This window comes from Natrix helvetica, assembly GCF_964273705.1.
Source record: "Natrix helvetica genome assembly, chromosome: 1".
In the NCBI taxonomy this organism is placed as follows: domain Eukaryota; kingdom Metazoa; phylum Chordata; class Lepidosauria; order Squamata; family Natricidae; genus Natrix; species Natrix helvetica.
The window spans coordinates 354,320,674-354,339,467 of record NC_138548.1 but is presented as its reverse complement, the minus strand read 5'-3'; the positions used below and the strand labels follow the sequence as shown (position 1 = coordinate 354,339,467).

Below are 18,794 nucleotides of genomic sequence, written 5' to 3'. Positions count from 1 at the left end.
GGCAACTCCGGGTTATCAGCAGTAGTAAAATATAAATATCTTTGTGGGAAGCTGTGAAACTGAAGGCCAAAGATTCTAGGTTACCCTGGAGAATCATGGATCAAGGATGCTGTTACAGAAAAATTTGGGACAGAAAAATTTTACTCTGGAGAACAAACATTCTTCAAATTCTGCTCCAAACCAATATCACTTAAAAACAGTGTTTTTCAACCTTGGCAACTTTAAGATGTGTGGACTTCAATTCCCAGAATTCTCTCGCCAATATGGCTGAGTGAAGAATTCTAGGCATTGAAGTCCACACATTTGTATGGTATTACATTATCTTGTGCCTTCACCCGTCTTTTTAGCCATGGTATTGGTTGTTTCTCATCACGTGATCATCAGATGGGGAGAACTCAACACATGGCTACCATTTGGAGTTGTATTTCTGAGTTGCTGCTCACTCCACACAAAGATCCAATTAGTCCAACATGCACAATTCAATATTCTGTGCCCTAGGAAGCAGCCCAGTTTTCCTTTCCTTTTTAAAACCCTTTCAACATAAAAGTGCTTTTTCCAAAAAAGCTAATACAATCCTTGGTTGTTATAAACAGAAGCATACATAGAATCAAAATCGTGTGAAGTATTAGTACCGCTTTATAAAACTTTAGTAAGACTACACTTGGAATGCTGCATCCAGTTTTGGTCACCACGTTACCAGAAAGATGTTGAGACTTTGGGAAAAGTGCAAAGAACATCTAAGACGATTAAAGGCCTGGAGACAAAAACATTTGAAGAAGGGTGACAGGAATTGGGGTACGGTCAATCTAGAGAAAAGATGGTCTAGGGATGACATGATAGCAGTCTTCCAGTACTTGAGGGGCTACCACAAAGAAGAAGTCAACTTAATTTCCAAAGCACCAAAAGACAAGAAACAATGGATGGAAACTAATGAAGGAGAGAAACAACCTGGAATTAAGGAGAAACTTCCTAACAGTGAGGACAATTAACCAGTGGAACAGCTTTTGCCTTCAGAGGTTGTATGTAATATATCACTGAAGGTTTTTAAGAAAAGATTGAACTGGTATAGTAAAATGGTATAGGGTCTCCTGCTTGAGCAGGGGGTTGGACTAGGAGACCTCCAAGGCCCCTTCCAATTCTATTCTGATTGAATTAAAACACTGTACTGTTGTTCCATGTGTTGCAGGAATACCAGAAACCAACCAACCCTCAGTGTTGAATCTCTCCTTGATCAGTTTCCATCCATTATTCCTTGTGTGGCCTTCAGATGCCTTGGAAAATAGCTTGACTGACTTCTTCCTCTCTGTGGCAGCTATCCTCAGATATTGGAAGACTGCTATCATGCCTTCCCTGGTCCTTCTCTTCACTAGACTAGCCATGCCCAGTTCCTGCAACCGTTCTTCATGTGTTTTAGCCTCCAGTCCCCTCATCATCTTGGTTGCTCTTCTCTGCACGTTTTCTAGAGTCTCAACATCTTTTTATAGTGTGGTGACCAAAATTGGATGCAGTATTCTAGGTGTGGTCTTACTAAGGCTTTATAGAGTGGTATTATTACCTCACTTGATCTTGATTGTATCCCTCTGTTAATGCAATTTAGGATTGTGTTGGCTTTTTTGGCTGCCGCTACACACTGCTGGCTCAAATTTAAGTCCTAATGACCAAATAACTGCAAAGAATATACATCCTTCCATTCCCCACCTGTCAGTTAAATCTGAAGAAGCTTCTCTTGAATGAGAAGCAAAATGTATTCAAAGGAAAAACAAAAACCAAGGAAGTCCAGTTGCCTTTCCAAAAAAGCACCTTTGGGACAACCGGGATCTGGATGATTGAGAATCTCCACAGACATTTCCAGACGAAATAAAGTTCTAGACCGATGCAGTCAAGACACTAGGGATCTACCTGTGGTGCTGACAACAATGCTGGTGGCTCGGCTGTTCTCACCACTCTGGCGGGCAACTAAGGTGATACGGTATCGCGTTCTGCTCTCCAGGTCTTCCAGGGTGACACGCTCGGGGGCTGCGGGCAGCTCTACGCGTCTCATGGCTTTGACGGGCCGAGTGGAAACTAGAGGGACGTAGCTGAGGATGTAGCCCTCAGGGCGAGAGGCTGGTGATTCCCATTGCAAGGTCAGGGAGTTTCCCGACACTTGTGATGACTGCAGGCCAGTGGGAGGAGCCACTCCTGGGGGGAAAGGAAGAGATACATGAAAAACAAGTCGTTGCATTGGGAGTGGGAATAAGGGTGGGGAACAACTGGAGGTGGAAAGAGACGGGGTTGAGCTTAACGAGAGGAGTAAACAAGAGTTACCACATCTGGCCTGTAAAATCCAGATGACACCAAAATGGCAGCTAAGAGCTAGAAAAAATAATAATATAACTCTTTGCTGCCATCTAATGGTTATTAAAATCCTTGTCCCAAAGGTGCTTTTTTCAAGAGGCAAATGGACTTTTTTTTTTTTACAATAATACAATACAATAGCAGAGTTGGAAGGGACCTTGGAGGTCTTCTAGTCCAACCCCCTGCTTAGGCAGGAAACCCTACACCACTTCAGACAAATGGTTATCCAACATCTTCTTAAAAACTTCCAATGTTGGAGCATTCACAACTTCTGGAGGCAAGCTGTTCCACTGATTAATTGTTGTAACTGTCAGGAAATTTATCCTCAGTTCTAAGTTGCTTCTCTCCTTGATTAGTTTCCACCCATTGCTTCTTGTTCTACCCTCAGGTTGCTTTGGAGAATAGTTTGACTCCCACTTCTTTGTGGCAACCCCCGAGATATTGGAATACTGCTATCATGTCTCCCCTAGTCCTTCTTTTCATCACACTAGACATACCCAGTTCCTGCAACCGTTCTTCATATGTTTTAGTCTCCAGTCCCCTAATCATCTTTGTTGCACTTCTCTGCACTCTTTCTAGAGTCTCCACATCTTTTCTACATCGTGGAGACCAAAACTGAATGCAGTATTCCAAGTGTGGCCTCTTCTGCTTCTCATCCAAGAAGCTTCTTCAGTTCTGACCGAAGGATGGAGAGTGAAAGGATTGATATTCCTTGCAGTCATCTGATTGTTAGCACTCTCTCTGAGAGTCATTGAGGCCACTTGGAGGTTTACCTCAGGGTCACCTGTATAGTGCAAATAGGTTGTGGAACCTTCTTGGAACTGCTGAAAAGACTGCGTTGCAAAATCCTCCATTCCCTACCATTCAGTCAGAACTGGAGAAGCTCCTTGGATAAGAAGCAAAACGTCTTCAAGGAAAAACAAAGAAAGTCCAGTTGTCTTTTGAATAAAACACCTTTGGAACAAACATGAGTTGGATGACTGAGAATCTCCATAGACATTAAGATTCTTGCATCTCAGACCAGTTATTCCTAAATGAGGAATAACAGGAGCTGCAGCTATTTAATGCAAGTAAGGATCAAATGCAGAGAAAGCAGCATAACAAACAGGGAGATATAAACCATTATTTAATAATGGGCTGATTTACCTCCTCTTAAACTAGCATAATTACATCCATTTTAATGTGTTTTTCCTCTTACTAATTTCATAGATAGAATAACAGAGTTGGAAGGGACCTCGGAGGTCTTCTAGTCCAACCCCCTGCTTAGGCAGGAAATCCTACACCACTTCAGACAAATGGTTATCCAACATCTTCTTAAAAACTTCCAATGTTGGAGCATTCACAACTTCCGGAGGCAAGTTGTTCCACTGATTAATTGTTCTAAGTGTCAGGAAATTTCTCCTTAGCTCTAGGTTGCTTCTCTCCTTGATTAGTTTCCACCCATTGCTTCTTGTTCTGCCCTCAGGTGCTTTGGAGAATGGTTTGATTCCCTCTTCTGTGTGATAGGATCTTAATGAGGATGTTCACTCTTTATTTTTATTTACTTAGAATGATATTTGGAGAATGAAAACAGAAAAAAAAAACAGAAAGAGAAAGAAAGAGGAGAGGGAAAGAACACAATGAAATCTGGCAAACTATACGAATTGCATAAAAGATTTTCAAGAAATGAGAGGGGGGGAAAGGCATTCTAGTATTACAGGAAAATCCTTGACTTACAACCAAATTTGTTTAGCACCCATTCAAAGTGACAAAGCGGCACTGAAAGAAGTGGTGTACGTCCAGTCCGTGCACGTATGACTGTCGCAGTCATGTGATCATGATTCTGTCTCTTGGCAACCGGCGGGTAAATCACACGGTTGCAGCGTCCTGGGGGATCACGTGATTGACACTTGCAATCTTCCCAGGCAGCTTCTGACAGGCTAAATCAACAGGTCAACTGGCTTTGCTTAATGACTGCATGGTTCACTTCATCACCGTGGAAAAAAAAAAAGGTTATGCGAGGACCCATCTTTGACCAGATCTGAATATACGTGGGACTTAGAGAGAATAGACCAGACCTAAATTTCCTGCTTGACAAGGAGAAGGGAATTTGTACGAACATGGAAGGAGGTCAACGAGGGGTTGGGGGAGGGAAATGGAAAATGCAGGAGGCAGACAGAAATGGAGCCACAGCTCCAGACTACATACGCGTACGCACGGTCTGGGTGAAAGGGGGTCCGTAGTGTTGCCCTTTTTCCACCCGAACGGTGACTGTGTATTCCTCCCCCGGCTTTAGTCCTTTGTATTCAAAGTCCCTTTCGTTGCCAGACAGGTGAATGGATTCGCCTGCCTGAGGATCCTTCTGCAGGTTGGAAAAAGGGGGAAAAAAGAGACAGAGTGATACCACACAACATACAGATGCTCAGGAGCAGGGGTGTCAAAGTCGATTTCATTGAGGGCCGCAGCAGGGTTGTGTTTGACCTGGAGGGGGGACCGGGGTGGGTGTGGCCACGGTGGCCGTGGCCAGCTCGATATCACTCGTTTTGGGGGTCCCTGTGGTGGCCTGAGCACTCTGCCAGTGAAAACAGGCTCCCGAGCTCCGTTTTCAGCTGTGACGGCCTCCTGCAACCCTCTGCCAGGGAAAATTGCGCCTCCTACATTCTAAACGCAGGTAGTCCTCCACTTTCAACAGTTCATTTAGAGACCATTCAAAGTTACAACAGCCTGAAAAAAAGTGACTTTTTTGCAGCATCCCCATGGCCATGTGATTAAAATTCAGGTGCTTGGCAACTGACACCTCTTTATCTCAGTTGCCGTGTCCTGGAGGGTCCTGCGATCACCTTTTTGGGACCTTCCGGCAAGCAAAGTCAACAGGGAAGCCAGTTTCACTTAATGACTGTGTTAGTAGTTTAACAACTGCAGTGATTCACTTAACAAGGGTGGCAAGAAAGGGTGTAAAACGGGGCAAAATTCACTTAACAACCTTCTTACATAGCAACAGAAATTTTGGGCTAATTGAAAGTTGTGACGTATAAACATAAATAGTTGGGGGGAAATTTTTTACATTGTAAAAACAATCAGAATAAGCTAAGTGATTACATAAAGGTATATTGTTATTAAACAGATAATTAAGAATGCAAGGGAATGAGGCTTGCTGAAAGGAAAGAAATATTAATTATAATTGAACATATGATGTAAAATGAAAGTAAGGTACCTATTCATATTAGATGAAAAATTTGTGACTGTGTATGTAACCGAAAATATGGATGCACAAAGCTTGTAACCAAATGATATGCTGTACGTAATGGATGAGAATTTTTTTATGTTGTTTTTTTTATGTTTAAATTTTTTTTTTTTTAAAAAAAGAAATTTTGGACTCAATTGTGGTCGTAAGTCGAGGACTGACCTGTAGAACGGTTTCTGTGAGTAGTGCAATTTCACTGAGTGTCTGGGGAAAAAAACCTACTGCTATTTTTATTTCTTTCTAGGAGTGAGTCTTCTTGCATATGCACCAGTGGTGGGATTCAAATAATTTAACAACCGGTTCTCTGCCCTAATAACCAGCTGGGTAGGCATGGCTTGGTGGTCATGTGACTGAATGGGCGTGGCAACTTGACATCACTCACATCGATGGGCACTTTGCCTTAGCTGCTACAATGTAATAAGGGTTAACCGGAGAGGCAGTTTCTGTAAACAGGGCAATAAAGATTAGGCTAGAAACAACACCAGAATGTTTCCTTCCTGCCCTCCTTACAGGATTAGCCCTGTATAGTGGGAAAAAACCAAAATGAGATTTCTTCCAACAACCCGTTCTCCAAACTGCTTAGAAAGTTACCAACCGATTAGGTGTGAACTGGCTGAATCCCATCACTGATATTGCACACTTAAAACAAAGTTTACCAAGTTAGATCTTCAAAATGCACACATAGCCAGGTATCACAACTAGCTTTAAATTAAGTGTTCCTTTACTGCACATTCCTCAGATTGTTTTCAAGAAGCTATTACAGGAGGGCTTCCTGTAATAGAAGAGCCATGGTGATGCAGTGGTTAGAATGCAGTATTGCAGGCTAACTCTGCCCACAGCCAGTAGTTCGATCCTGACTGGCTCATGGTTGACTCTTTCATCCTTTCAAGGTTGATTTAAATAAGGACTCAGATTGTTTGTGTGTGGGGGGGCATATGCTGACTCTGTAAACAGTTTAGAGAGGGCTGTAAAGCACTGGGAGGTGGTGTGTATATCTAAGTGCTATTCTTATTGCTATTGCTTTAGTAGCAGAGCGGCTATGGACTTCGCCTGACATGCAGAGCTGCTGATTCAAAAAACTGGCAATGACATTTTCTTTTGCTTTCATTACTATTTATTCATTCCTGGCACTACCCCCTCCTCTTCAATTTATTGATTCACTACGATGTTTTTCCCAAAATAAGACAGGGTCTTATTTTCTTTTGACCCCCGAAATAAGCACTTGGCCTTATTTTCGGGGAGGTCTTATTATTTTTGAGGTGCAGGAGGTGGCGAGCGTGGTCACCTCATGGCTGCTGCTGTGTTGCAATATTTTCAGGGAGAGCTTACTGTTCTGAACCCCCTCCGTCCAGTAATGAATGCCGGCACAGGCTTAGCTGGATGCCACACTTTAATAACAGGACTACAGTCTCACAGAACTCACAGATAAGACCTTGGCAGCAACTCAGACTCCGACAGATACAGATAACAGCTTCTCCAGCATGTTACAAATGGAAACAGATCAGACCAGACGTACTGCAGATTACTTTAAACGGTTGTATCCTGCAAGAAGTCTCCTCTCCAAATCTCTGTTTATATAAGCTCTTGGGAGGAGCCACGCCCCAACCACCTGAGCTTCATTATCTTTTAGGAGCTTGTCTCTGGAGCAGCTGTTGCCTTCGTTTCTCCACCCTCCCGATCTTCCCCACTGCTCCATGCCTCAGGCGCCTCCTGGTGGCCAACCAGCCTCTCTGGTCCCTGCTCTGCGTCTGAACCCTGCCCAGGGTCCTCCACCTCCTCCATAGCCGACTTGTAGGGCTCGTCGCTATCTGAGTCGCTCAGCAGCTGCAAAGGATCCTGCTGGGTCACAACAGCTTATTATGTGCTCAAAAGCCCAATTGGGTTTATTATCCGGGGAGGTCTTATTTTCAGGGAAACAGGGTAGTTTATCATTTCGAGAGACAGGGATTTAACCCCAGTTTCAAAGAAGCCAAACGAACAAGGTTTTGTGGAGCCTTAGTGTGGTTCTCTCAGTTGATGCTGGTGCCATTTCCGCATTCACTGTCCAGAATTCCATTGGAAGGTGAGTAGCCATAGGCAGTCGATGAATGAATGAATGAATGAATGAATGAATGAATGAATGAATGAATGAATGATTGAATGAATGATTGATTGAATGAATGAATGAATGGACCTGGGACTTAGCTAAATCTTCCCCCCTCTGTATTTCAATGATGCACTGATCATTTTTTTAATAATGCATTGGAAAAAAGTAGGTAGCTATTTTTAATGTACATTACTTGGTGATTCACATTGAAAAGGGCCAGATCTGTGATCATATACTAATCCTTACCATCTTGACTCCTCCCTCTCCCTCCCTCTCCTACGCACGCACGCACGCACACACACACACACACACACACTGGCTATTCCTGCCAATACGAAGTAAAATGCAACAAGCAAAGCGGAGAGCACAATTTGAGCGGACACAAGCTGTAAAATCCTATCTTCATGCAGATCAGGAGAACACAAAAAGAAAATGCGTTTGAGCTGAACTGGGGCCGCATAAAGGACGAACCCCATTTGCCATCTGTGCCTTCCAGAAATGGACAGCTGGACTGAGTGGAGCGGCCTTTAGTAGCCTAAAAAAAAAAATCCAATTGTTTTCTTATAGTAGGAGCTACAATGAATAGAAATGAGTTCTGGTTGAACCCAGATGTCGAAGCACCACAACTACCAGCATTCCCTCTGGTCACACCGCCTGGGGCTGCTGGGAGTTGTAGTTTAGCGACATTTGGAAGGCAGCCCAAGTTGGATTCTCCACTTCTGTTGCCCAAGCACATTGTCCCCAGGGTGTATCTTGTTACCTTGGGTGCCACATGGATCTCATATCCATCCACAGAAATATCGGGGTAGTTCCACTCCAGGCGGAAAGAAGTTTCATCTCGATTTGAAACACGGACACCAATGGATGGAATCTCTGGTTAGGAAAAGGGGAAAAAACATACGGTGTGTGTATATAAGAGCAGAAATCAATACTGCTTGCTTTCTCATTTTATAGTTATCTCTTTAGAATTTTGCTGATAAGGTTGCCTTTATTGTCTGAGGGGAGATAGTCAGTGAGCATCACCAACAATCAAGTGCACACTTCTGTTAGCGATGGATAACGATATTAGCGATATTATATTCCATAATAGCTCAAACACTAGATAACTTATGCCCTGTTGAGCCATTATTTCAGAGATATTTCCTTATCTAAGAAAAGAAACAGAATCACCACAAGTGGGCAAAAAAGCAATGAGTATGGAAGCAACTTCTGATTTCCTGCAGGCTTCCCCATTGATTTTCTTTGTAGGAAGTTGACAGGGAGCATTAGAAATCTTCCTTTCTGCCTTCCCTATTCCCCCCTTCCTTCCAAGCAGGCAAGTACTGTAAGTAGCTGCTGCTGGGTGGGGGAGGAACCGAGGGATTATGAGAGCGGCTGGGAAACTGTCACAGACTGCTCAAAATGAGCATCACATGACTGCAGCAGTAGCTCAGCAGCACTGAAGTTCTTCAGAGGAAGACTCAATGTGAAAATAAGAAGGCATGAGGGTTGGTTTCCGAATGTTTCGTTACCAGGCTAGGTAACATCTTCAGCGGAGTTTAGGGGATGTCAGTGTCAGTGTTCTTCTGTTTTTAAGGGCTTCAGGGTGGGTGTTACCTTGCCTGGAAACCTTCAGAAATCAATCCACAAGCTCATAGAATGAACCTTTAACCTCATCCTACATCTGAGCTACAGATATTCACCACTACTGCATACGAAGGAATTTCCCTATAATGGGAGAACAACTAATCAATGGAACAGTTTAGCTCCCAGAGCTAAATCCATGCAGGTGTTCAAAAAAGATTAGGCAGCCATGTTGCCCAGGAAGGTATAAGGACTCCTGCCTTGGGCAGGCGATTGGAGTACCAAGACTTCCAAGGTCCCTATGATTTTATGACAACTTCCCCAAATTTCATTTCCTTGGGAGTTATGGATCACAGATTTTGGATGCATTCTTTAAATTAGCTCATTTGGGGCATATGGGTTCAAAAATGGTTGCCCTAGGACAGGGGTCCCCAAACTTGGCAACTTTAAGACTTGTGGACTTCAACTCCCAGAATTCTGGAAATTGAAGTCCACAAGTCTTAAAGTTGCCAAGTTTGAAGACCTCTGCCCTATGATGCACCGTTTTGCCAATTAAAGATTACAGGAAGGACACTTTTAATAGCATATAGATTTGTGCAAGAAAATCCACAGCTCCTTTTTCCTCTCTCTGGTAGCAAAAAATGACCTTGTCGCTTATTCGTTCAGTGTTTCTCAACCTTGGCAACTTTTAAGATGTGTGGACTTCAACTCCCAGAGTTCTCCAGCCAGCATATGTGGGCCAATTCAAAACACACATTAAGGGGATTTAACAGCTGAAGCAAAATAGCATTAAAAAAGCTGCTGTTTTCCAGGAACCTTAAAACCCAATCCCAATCGTTTAACTCGTTCTCCAAAGCACCCGAAGACAAGACAAGAAACGATGAATGGAAACTAATCAAGGAGGGAAGCAACCAGGACTTTCCTAACAGTGAGAAGAATCAGCCAGTGGAATGGTTTGCCACCAGAAGTAGGGGCTTCATCACTGGAGGTTTTAAAGAAAAGGCTGCCCAGCCAGCTATCTGAAATGGTACAAGGTCTCCTGCTTGAGCAAGGGGCTGGACTAGAAGACCTCCAATGTCCCTTCCAGCTCTATTCTGGTTGATTGTTTAAACCTTTGTGCCTACCTACTGAGCAGTCATCGCCCGAATAGCCACTGTTGCACACGCACGTCCCATTCCGACATTCTCCGTGGCCACTGCAGTGCTCCGGACATGCCAGCTGACCGCAGTCAGGGCCAGTGTAGTCTGGGTGGCAGGAACACACCCCTCCCTGCAGGCAGTGGCCTCTCTGGTTACAATCATTGGGGCAAGTCTTGGTGCCACAGGCCGGCCCGATGAAGCCTGGCTCGCACACGCAGCGTCCATGACGACATTCTCCACGCCTGTTGCAGTTGCTAGGGCAAGCTCGGCTTGCGCAATCCGCCCCGCTGTAACCCGGGTTGCACACGCACCGTCCCGAGACGCATTGGCCATGTCCATGGCAGTTCTGGGGACAAACTGGGTCGGAGCAGGAGGGCCCCACATATCCTGGGAAGCAGGTGCAGCGGCCGTCCACGCAGCGTCCTTGGTCATTGCAGTCATCGGGGCAAGGGGGCGGCTCTTCGCAGCTGACCCCCGAGTAGCCAGGCTGGCATTGGCAGTGCCCATTGACGCACCTGCCGCGCTCTGGGCCACCGCAGCCTCCGGAGCAGACCGGCTCGGCGCAGGTGGGACCGCCCCAACCCGACTCACATTCGCACAGGCAACGAGAGAGGTCGAAGGATCCGTGGTGCGAACATAACGTGCGGATGTCTGTTTGGCCTAGAGAAGAGAGAGAAACATAAGGAGGCCGAGGGAGGAATTGTTTGTCTGCAAATCACGTAATGTTTGTATTTATAGCCCCTGGGAAGGAAGCCCGTGAGTTCAGCTGCTTGTTTTACCTTCCGATGTGAGAATGAATGAAAATAAAACTCGGGTCTTCTAAAGGCTGGTTTTCACAAAGTTATTTGTAGGAAGGGAGGGAAGATGGAGAGAAGATAGGAAGGAGGAAAAGGAGGAGGGAAGAAAGGAAAAAAGGAGGGAGGAGGGAAGAAAGGAGGGGGGAGGGAAAAAAGGAAGGAAGAAGAAAGGCACTGGGCAAGAAAGAAAAAGATGGGAAGGAAGGAGACAGGGAGGGAGGAAGAGAGAAGGAAGAAAGGAGGAAAAAAGAGGGATGGATGGAAGGAAGGAAGGCGGAGTGGAGGACAGAAGAAAGGAAAAAAAGATGGAGAGAGGAGGGAAGGAAGGAGGGGGGAGGATGGGAGGGAGAAGGAATAAGGAAGGCAGGGAGCAAGAAAGAAAGGAGGAGGAGGGAAGGAGGAAAGAAAGGAAGGAGGAAGAGAGAGAAGGAAGAAAGGAAGGAGGGAGGGAGGTGGGGCAGTGAAGAAAGGAGGAATGGAAGGCGGGAGGGAGGAGGGAAGAAAGGTGGGAGGGAGGGAGAAGGAAGGAATTTAAGGAAGGAATTTAAATGGAATGATGTATGGAGGGAAATAAATGACTAGATAAAGGGTTTGTATTCTAGAGGAGGGGCTGAATGTAATGTATCTAAGATGTGCTGGATGGAGAGGGGAGGGTGGTGTTTCTGGGACCTAAGAGCTTGCAGTCATCATTCTTTGGTAAAGAACAAAGGACTTAATTCACGCCATTCCCCGTTTCCTTGATCCCAGCTCCGAAATGAACTTCCTAAGGTACAAAACATTCCAACCACCGGGTAAAATTCAACCCTGCCCTCCTGCTCTCCTCTCTCCTTACCTTCGCTGGCTTGACTACGGGTGGGCGTGGCAGGGCAGCAGCCTCCCCCAGCTTGGCATGTTTCCTGTAGGACCCGCACTTCATTTTCCAGGGCCTGCAGCCTTCTCCAAAGCTCCTGGGTGTCTTCGGTGCCAGGGGGACACCCACAAGACTGTTGCGGGAGGTTGATGCGATGGGTGAAAACCACGTGCTCTTGATCTGACCCTTCCAGGGTATGTTCAAACTGGCCCCCTCCCCGAGAAGATCCAGGAGGACCTAAGGCCTCTTGGGGCAGTGGGGAGGCACCCTCGTTCGGCGTATCTTCTCCGGCCACCTTAATTGTGTAGACATGGGAGAAGACGGTTGCATTGGAAGGGATGAGGGGGCGGGGGAGACGTGCCCCCCAGGAAACCCCCAGCCAGCAGAGGAGCAGAAGGAAATACATTCCCTTTGAGGGCCTCTCCATGATCCTTCAAGAGACCTGTAAGGAAGGGGACGATGAGGAAGAGAAATAAATCAGGGCTAAATTTGGGAAAGAAGAGGACAGAATTAGAACGGCCGAAGACAACAATCCTCACGGTCAAGGAGCCAAGCACTTTTCTTAGCATGTGTTGGGGAAAAATATGCCATCTGGAAAGACACTGGAAATATGGAGGCTAATTGGAAAGATGGTTTTAATGATGAAGCAGAACCACATGGGTTCTGGGCAATTGACCACATGGAGTTGAGAGTGGGGAGAGGGTATTTATACCTTCTCTTGAGCTATGCACTTGAGCTTCCTGTTCCTCTGCAAGAACATGTATTCTATTGGGTGTTGTCAGACTCCCATGGGGCCATGTACAAATTCTAGAAGTTTGTCTGAGCTAAGCTTGGTTGAAGTTTGGCTGATGCAATGAAGGGGCTTGTTGGACAATTCCTACTGTGGCTGGGGGCTAACCCTACCTTTGTTCAGACCTTGCTGCAGGGAGTAATGGATTACCAAATTTGCATTTCTATAAGTATAAGTATAATCTTTGTTGTCATTGTACTTAAATACAACGAAATTGGTTCTCTACTATACTAAAAACTGGCCTCAGGTTAGTATCTGCTTGGGGGCAGGGAATTGGGGCTCTGAGTTTCTATCTCCCTTTAGATTTTTATTTCTCTTTTAGGGGAAATATGTTATCCTGCCTTTTTAAAAATATTTCTCAAAATGTTTCATTCTTCTAGGAGAGGGGTGGATTGCTAACTTTCTACACTTGGAAGCCAGATGGGTTTTACAAAGTTGGCAGCTTTTTTTAAAATATATTTTTATTATTTTTACATTTCAAACAATGCAATACCGCGGAGTCGAAGTGACCATACATTCACATTATATACAACTAGTTTCAACCATTAACAATTAATCTACTTAATACATTGTCTATCCTTCTGTCCAATCACAATATATACATTTGTTCCAGTCTTGTCATCTTGTCTTATACCAATCATAAAATCTATTCCATATCTATACAGCACTTTGATCAGTCTGTTTTCTGTCTGTATCAAAAGTTTATCTAATATTGTGTAGTCTTTGGCAATACCTTCGTTCTTCCTATCCTGTGCATACCTTGATTGTATCTGTAAATAAGACCACCATTCTACTTGTACTCCTAGTGATGTCAATTCTGATCTAGTTTTGATCTCCCCTGTCTGTTCAATAACTCTTTATATGTGACTATATTTTCCATATTGATTAAATTTGGGTGTATGTATGCTTCCATCGTAGATAGCCAAATAGGTATTTTGGTATAGTGGTCATGTTTAATTTTGTTCCATATTAGTAACAGAGATTGTCTGATGTAATGTCTACTAAAATATTTGTGTGCAGATCCTTTTTCATACCAGAGGAAGGCATGCCAGCCCAAAGTTGGCAGCTTTAAGAGGTGTGGACTTCAACTCCCAGAATTCCCCAGCCAGCCATGTTGACTGAAGAAATCTGGGAGTTGAAGTCCAGGCATCTTAGCGGTGACATGATAGCAGTGTTCCAATATCTAAGGGGCTTCTGCAAAGAAAAAGGGGTCAACCTAATTTCCAAAGTACCTGAGGGCAGGACAGGAAGCAATGGATGGAAACTAATCAAGGAGTGTTCCAACTTAGAACTAAGGAGAATTTTCCAGGCAGTTAGAACAATTAATCAGTGGAACAACTTGCCTCCAGACTGGAGGTTTTAAAGAAAAATTGGACTTGCCTAGAACGGTATAGGGTCTCCTGCTTGAGCAGGGGGTTGGACTAAAAGACCTCCAAGGTCCCTTCCAACTCTGTTATTCTGTTTTTCTGCCCACTTTGAAGAATACAGGTTCAGATGGATAGTTTGAAAGAGACAACTCAAGGGATGGGGGCCTGATTTCCAAAGTTTAGGAGAATGGATTAATTGGAAGTAGGAGGAACTCAACTTACTGGTTGTTATTCTTTAAGAGAGCCACACCGTTGATCAACAAAGGCAATTTATTTTTACACACAATTAGCCCAGTTTGGAGAGAGGAAGGAATAGGCAGAACCTCTGTCTCTATCTTTGTGAGCTTGCTGATAAGAAGAGAAAGTAAACTATGGAAAAAGAAATCCATCATTATACCAGGACCCCTCGGAGCGATACCCAAGGACTTCCACTATTTGGAATGTTTGAATTTATCAGACCCAAACACTCCAATTTTACCAAACAAAAACAAAAACCCCACCCCACCTCGCTTGCAACTGCATATATCTTAGAAATTGTTGGAAGAAATGTCCTTCTGGGTTCAGTTCCAAGTGGGGGAGAAAAACACTGGAAACATGGCAGCTGCTTGGAAAGATGGTTTTAATGGTGGATGGGACCACATGGTTTGAGGTCCTGGGGGAAAAAGGGGAGGGGGTGTCACATGCCTTGAAGATCTTGAAGTAAAAGGGCAGAGATGCTGAGAGTCCCTGGGTTTTATGCCCTCTCTGAGCTTTTGAATTTGAGCTTGCATTCTGATTGGTTGTCAGACTCTCATGGGGCCATGAAAGGGCAACTCTGTAGGTTGTCTTTTGAGTCCCAAGCTTGGTTGAGCTGTTGCTGGATGATGATGTAATGAAAGGGTTTTGGGCAATTCCTAATATGGCTCTGCCTGAAGGAGGTAGATCTTTGTTATGTAGAATAGACTGGCTCAGGCCTTAATGGCCCATTGACAAAGGGGGGTGGGGTGGAGTTTCTGTCTCCCTTTTAGGGGAAAATATTCTGCCCTTTTAATATTTCATTTTCCTAGGAGAGGGGTGGGTGTAGGAATAATATTCCTACAATGTTATATTTAAAATTCTTAGTCTCTTCGGTTACGACTTGAATTATTAAGTTTTCACCAGTCTTAGACTGTGAATCTGTGAAATCATAATAATAGAGAAATCTATATACTGAGGACAAATACCAGAATGGACTATCCTCGATAAATAGAGATAATTGAACTGTATGTACTGTAGGAAGTTAGCACCCACCCCTCTCCTAGAAAAATGAAATATCCCGGGAAATACTGAAAAGGCAGAATATTATATTTCCCTGGATAAGAAATGGAGGAAAAATGTTTTTAGGCAGGAATCAGACTCACTCTTAATAGCCCGTACCTTTGTCAAGGGGCCATTTAAAAAACCTGGGCCTGTCTATTCTACGTAACAAAGATCTCCTCCCTTCAGCTCCAGGGTGATGGGATTAAGGCACGATAGTATTAGCCCTTTACCCATCTCACCACAGGGCACCTGGGAAGAAGCAATGCTCAACCAAACTTGGACTCAAGACAGCCTAGAGAGTTGCCCTTGCATGGCTCCATGGGAGTCTGACAACCAATCAGAATACAAGCTCAGGTTCAAAGCCCAGAGAGGGCATAAAACCAGGAACTTTCAGCATCTCGGTCTCTCTTCTTCACCCAACATCTTCAAGCATGTGATCCCCCTTTTCTGTTCAGGAGCTCAAGCCATGTGATCCTGTCCACCATTAAACCATCTTTCCAAGCAGCCTCCATGTCTCCAGTGTCTTTTTCCCCACTGGAAACTTTACCCAGAAGGACAATTTTTCCAACAGTACTTTAGGCAAAAATGTATTTCTGGTACTAAGCGTTAAAACGCCTCCTTTCTTTTTTTCCCCCTCGCCCGTTCACATTTTCATAGAGGTTGAAGAAATGCAATAAATAAAGTAGAATATTTATAGCTCAGGGTTGAAGGGTGTTTGGTGCTCTCTGAGCTTGGTATCAGAGCCAAAAAGAGATCAAAAAGACCAAAACACCAAGATTAACATCTGACCAACAATCAAGAAGTAAACACTAATGCAATCAAGCAAGCAAGCTAACAATAAACAGCCCAACCAAAGAACCACCAAAACCACTAACACTGACAGGACAAGTCACTGGAATATAAAGTGAGAGCAAAACCCACTCCTTGCTAGTACTGATGGTGTTACCTAGTTTGGGTAATGAAATGTCTGCAAGAAAACAAGGAAGCTCAGAGAGCACCAAGGACCCTTGAAATTCAATAAAAAGCAGTGTGCAGCAGCTGCCAAAAAAGCCAACGCAGTCCTAGGCTGCATCAACAGAGGGATAGAATCAAGATCACGTGAAGTGTTAATACCACTTTATATAATGCCTTGGTAAGGCCACACTTGGAATACTGCATTCAGTTTTGGTCACCATGATGTAGAAAAGATGTGGAGACTCTGGAGAGAGTGCAGAGAAGAGCAACAAAGATGATTAGGGGACTGGAGGCTAAAACATATGAAGAACGGTTGCAGGAACTGGGTATGTTTAGCTTAAGAGAAAGAAGGACTAGGGGAGACATGATAGCAGTGTTCCAATATCTCAGAGGTTGCCACAAAGAAGAGGGAGTCAAGCTATTCTCCAAGGCACCTGAGGACAGAACAAGAAGCAATGGGTGGAAACTAATCAAGGAGAGAAGCAACTTAGAACTGAGGAGAAACTTCCTGACAGTTAGAACAATTAATCAGTGGAACAGCTTGCCTCCAGAACTTGTGAATGCCCCAACACTGGAAGTCTTTAAGAAGATGTTGGATAGCCATTTGTCTGAAGTGGAGTAGGATTTCCTGCTTAAGCAAAGGGTTGGACTAGAAGACCTCCAAGGTCCCTTCCCACTCTGTTGTTTTATACAATAATACAATACAATACAATAGTAGAGTTGGAAGGGACCTTGGAGGTCTTCTAGTCCAACCCCCTATACCATTTCAGACAAATGGCTATCCAACATCTTCTTAAAGACTTCCAGTGTTGGGGCATTCACAACTTCTGGAGGCATTTTCTGTTCCACTGATTCATTGTTCTAACTGTCAGGAAGTTTCTCCTCAGTTCTAAGTTGCTTCTCTCCTTGATTAGTTTCCACCCATTGCTTCTTGTTCTACCCTCAGGTGCCTTGGAGAATAGTTTGACTCCCTCTTCTTTGTGGCAACCCCTGAGATAGTGGAAGACTGCTATCATGTCTCCCTTAGTCCTTCTTTCTATTAAACTAGACATACCCAGTTCCTGCAACCGTTCTTCTCTTCTAATAATAAAGAGATTAGGGGTCTGGTTTTTGCTTTTGCAATGGCTCACTACCAGTGTGAAGGAATTAGGAAGTGTGATGCAGCTATCACCGGTGGCATTGATGTGGGCAGCAGGAATGCGAACAGATTCCATGACGCAGATCCCACAGCCCTCTGCCGAAACGGGAAGGTCAGGAAAACGTAACGGCCATGAAAACACACCCAGCAGGATGTTCTGAAACGCAACCGGAGACCAGCCCTGTGAGAATCAGATACGAAGCAAGAAGCTGGCAGCAGAGAAGAGGAAACGGTATATAGGATTAGACAAGGGAGAGCCAGAGAGAGAGTACCAGCATCTCTTTGAAATGCCCTGATGACAGAGGCAGTAAGCAATGGATTAAACTGTCTCGTATGAAATCTTGTACGATCTCATTCCTTAGAGTCACCTTTTCTAGGAGTAAAATCTTCCATGGCAACAATTCACAGGTATTCTTTGACTTACAATTGCAATTAAATCCAGAATTGCGGTCATGAGTCATTGGGGTCGTAAATCGAGGCATTACAAATAGTCCTCAACTTACAACTGTCATTGAGCCTGGAATTACGGTCATAATTCATTGTGGTCGTAAATCGAGGCATTATAAATAGTCCTCAACTTACAACTGTCATTGAGCCTGGAATTACGGTCATAAGTCATTGTAGTCGTAAATCGAGGCATTACAAAGAGTCCTCTACAACTGTCATTGAGCCTGGAATTACGGTCATAATTCAGCATCGTTGTAAATCGAGGCATCCCATAACCAGATCTGGTTATGCAAAAAGGGAAACAAGTAACCCTGCGACTTGATGAATGCCATAAACACATGTCCAGTTGCAAAGCATCCAAATTTTGATCAAGAATAAAATAGAATAACAGAGTTGGAAGGGACCTTGGAGGTCTTCTAGTCCAACCCCTTGCCTAAGTTGCCTAAGTTGCTTCTCTCCTTGATTAGTTTCCACCCATTGCTTCTTGTTCTACCTCAGGTGCCTTGGAGAATAGCTTGACCACCTCTTCTTTGTGGCAACCCCTGAGATATTGTAAGGTGACCAACCGTCCTCCTTTAGGGAGGACAGTCCTTCTTTTGTAAGTTCTGTCCTCCCTCGAAAAGTGTCCTCCTACATGTCCTCCTTTCTGATATTTGAAGGCTAATCTGTTGCGTGTTATGTGATGTATTTTATTAAACAGTTTTTAATGGTGTTTTTTTTACTTCATCGCAAGTATATTGAACAGATATTGAATCTTGTGTTGAATTTTTATCTAAAGAAATGCTAGACATTAAAAGAGACGACAATTGTCTCTTTGAAGAAATC

General features: G+C 44.1%; 1 protein-coding gene across 1 annotated transcript in view; it reads right to left on the bottom strand.

The window, feature by feature from the left end:
- TNXB (tenascin XB) overlaps window positions 1-18,794 on the bottom strand; it is a 159,540-nt gene that overhangs the window by 115,720 nt on the left and 25,026 nt on the right. Inside the window, exons 2-6 of the mRNA XM_081939432.1 lie at window positions 11,978-12,437; window positions 10,334-11,008; window positions 8,407-8,519; window positions 4,525-4,678; window positions 1,900-2,181 (exon numbers count right to left, since the gene is read on the bottom strand). Of these exons, the coding sequence (XP_081795558.1) occupies window positions 1,900-2,181; window positions 4,525-4,678; window positions 8,407-8,519; window positions 10,334-11,008; window positions 11,978-12,422 (1,669 nt within the window). The 5' untranslated portion in view covers window positions 12,423-12,437. The remainder of the gene's footprint in view (window positions 1-1,899; window positions 2,182-4,524; window positions 4,679-8,406; window positions 8,520-10,333; window positions 11,009-11,977; window positions 12,438-18,794) is intronic.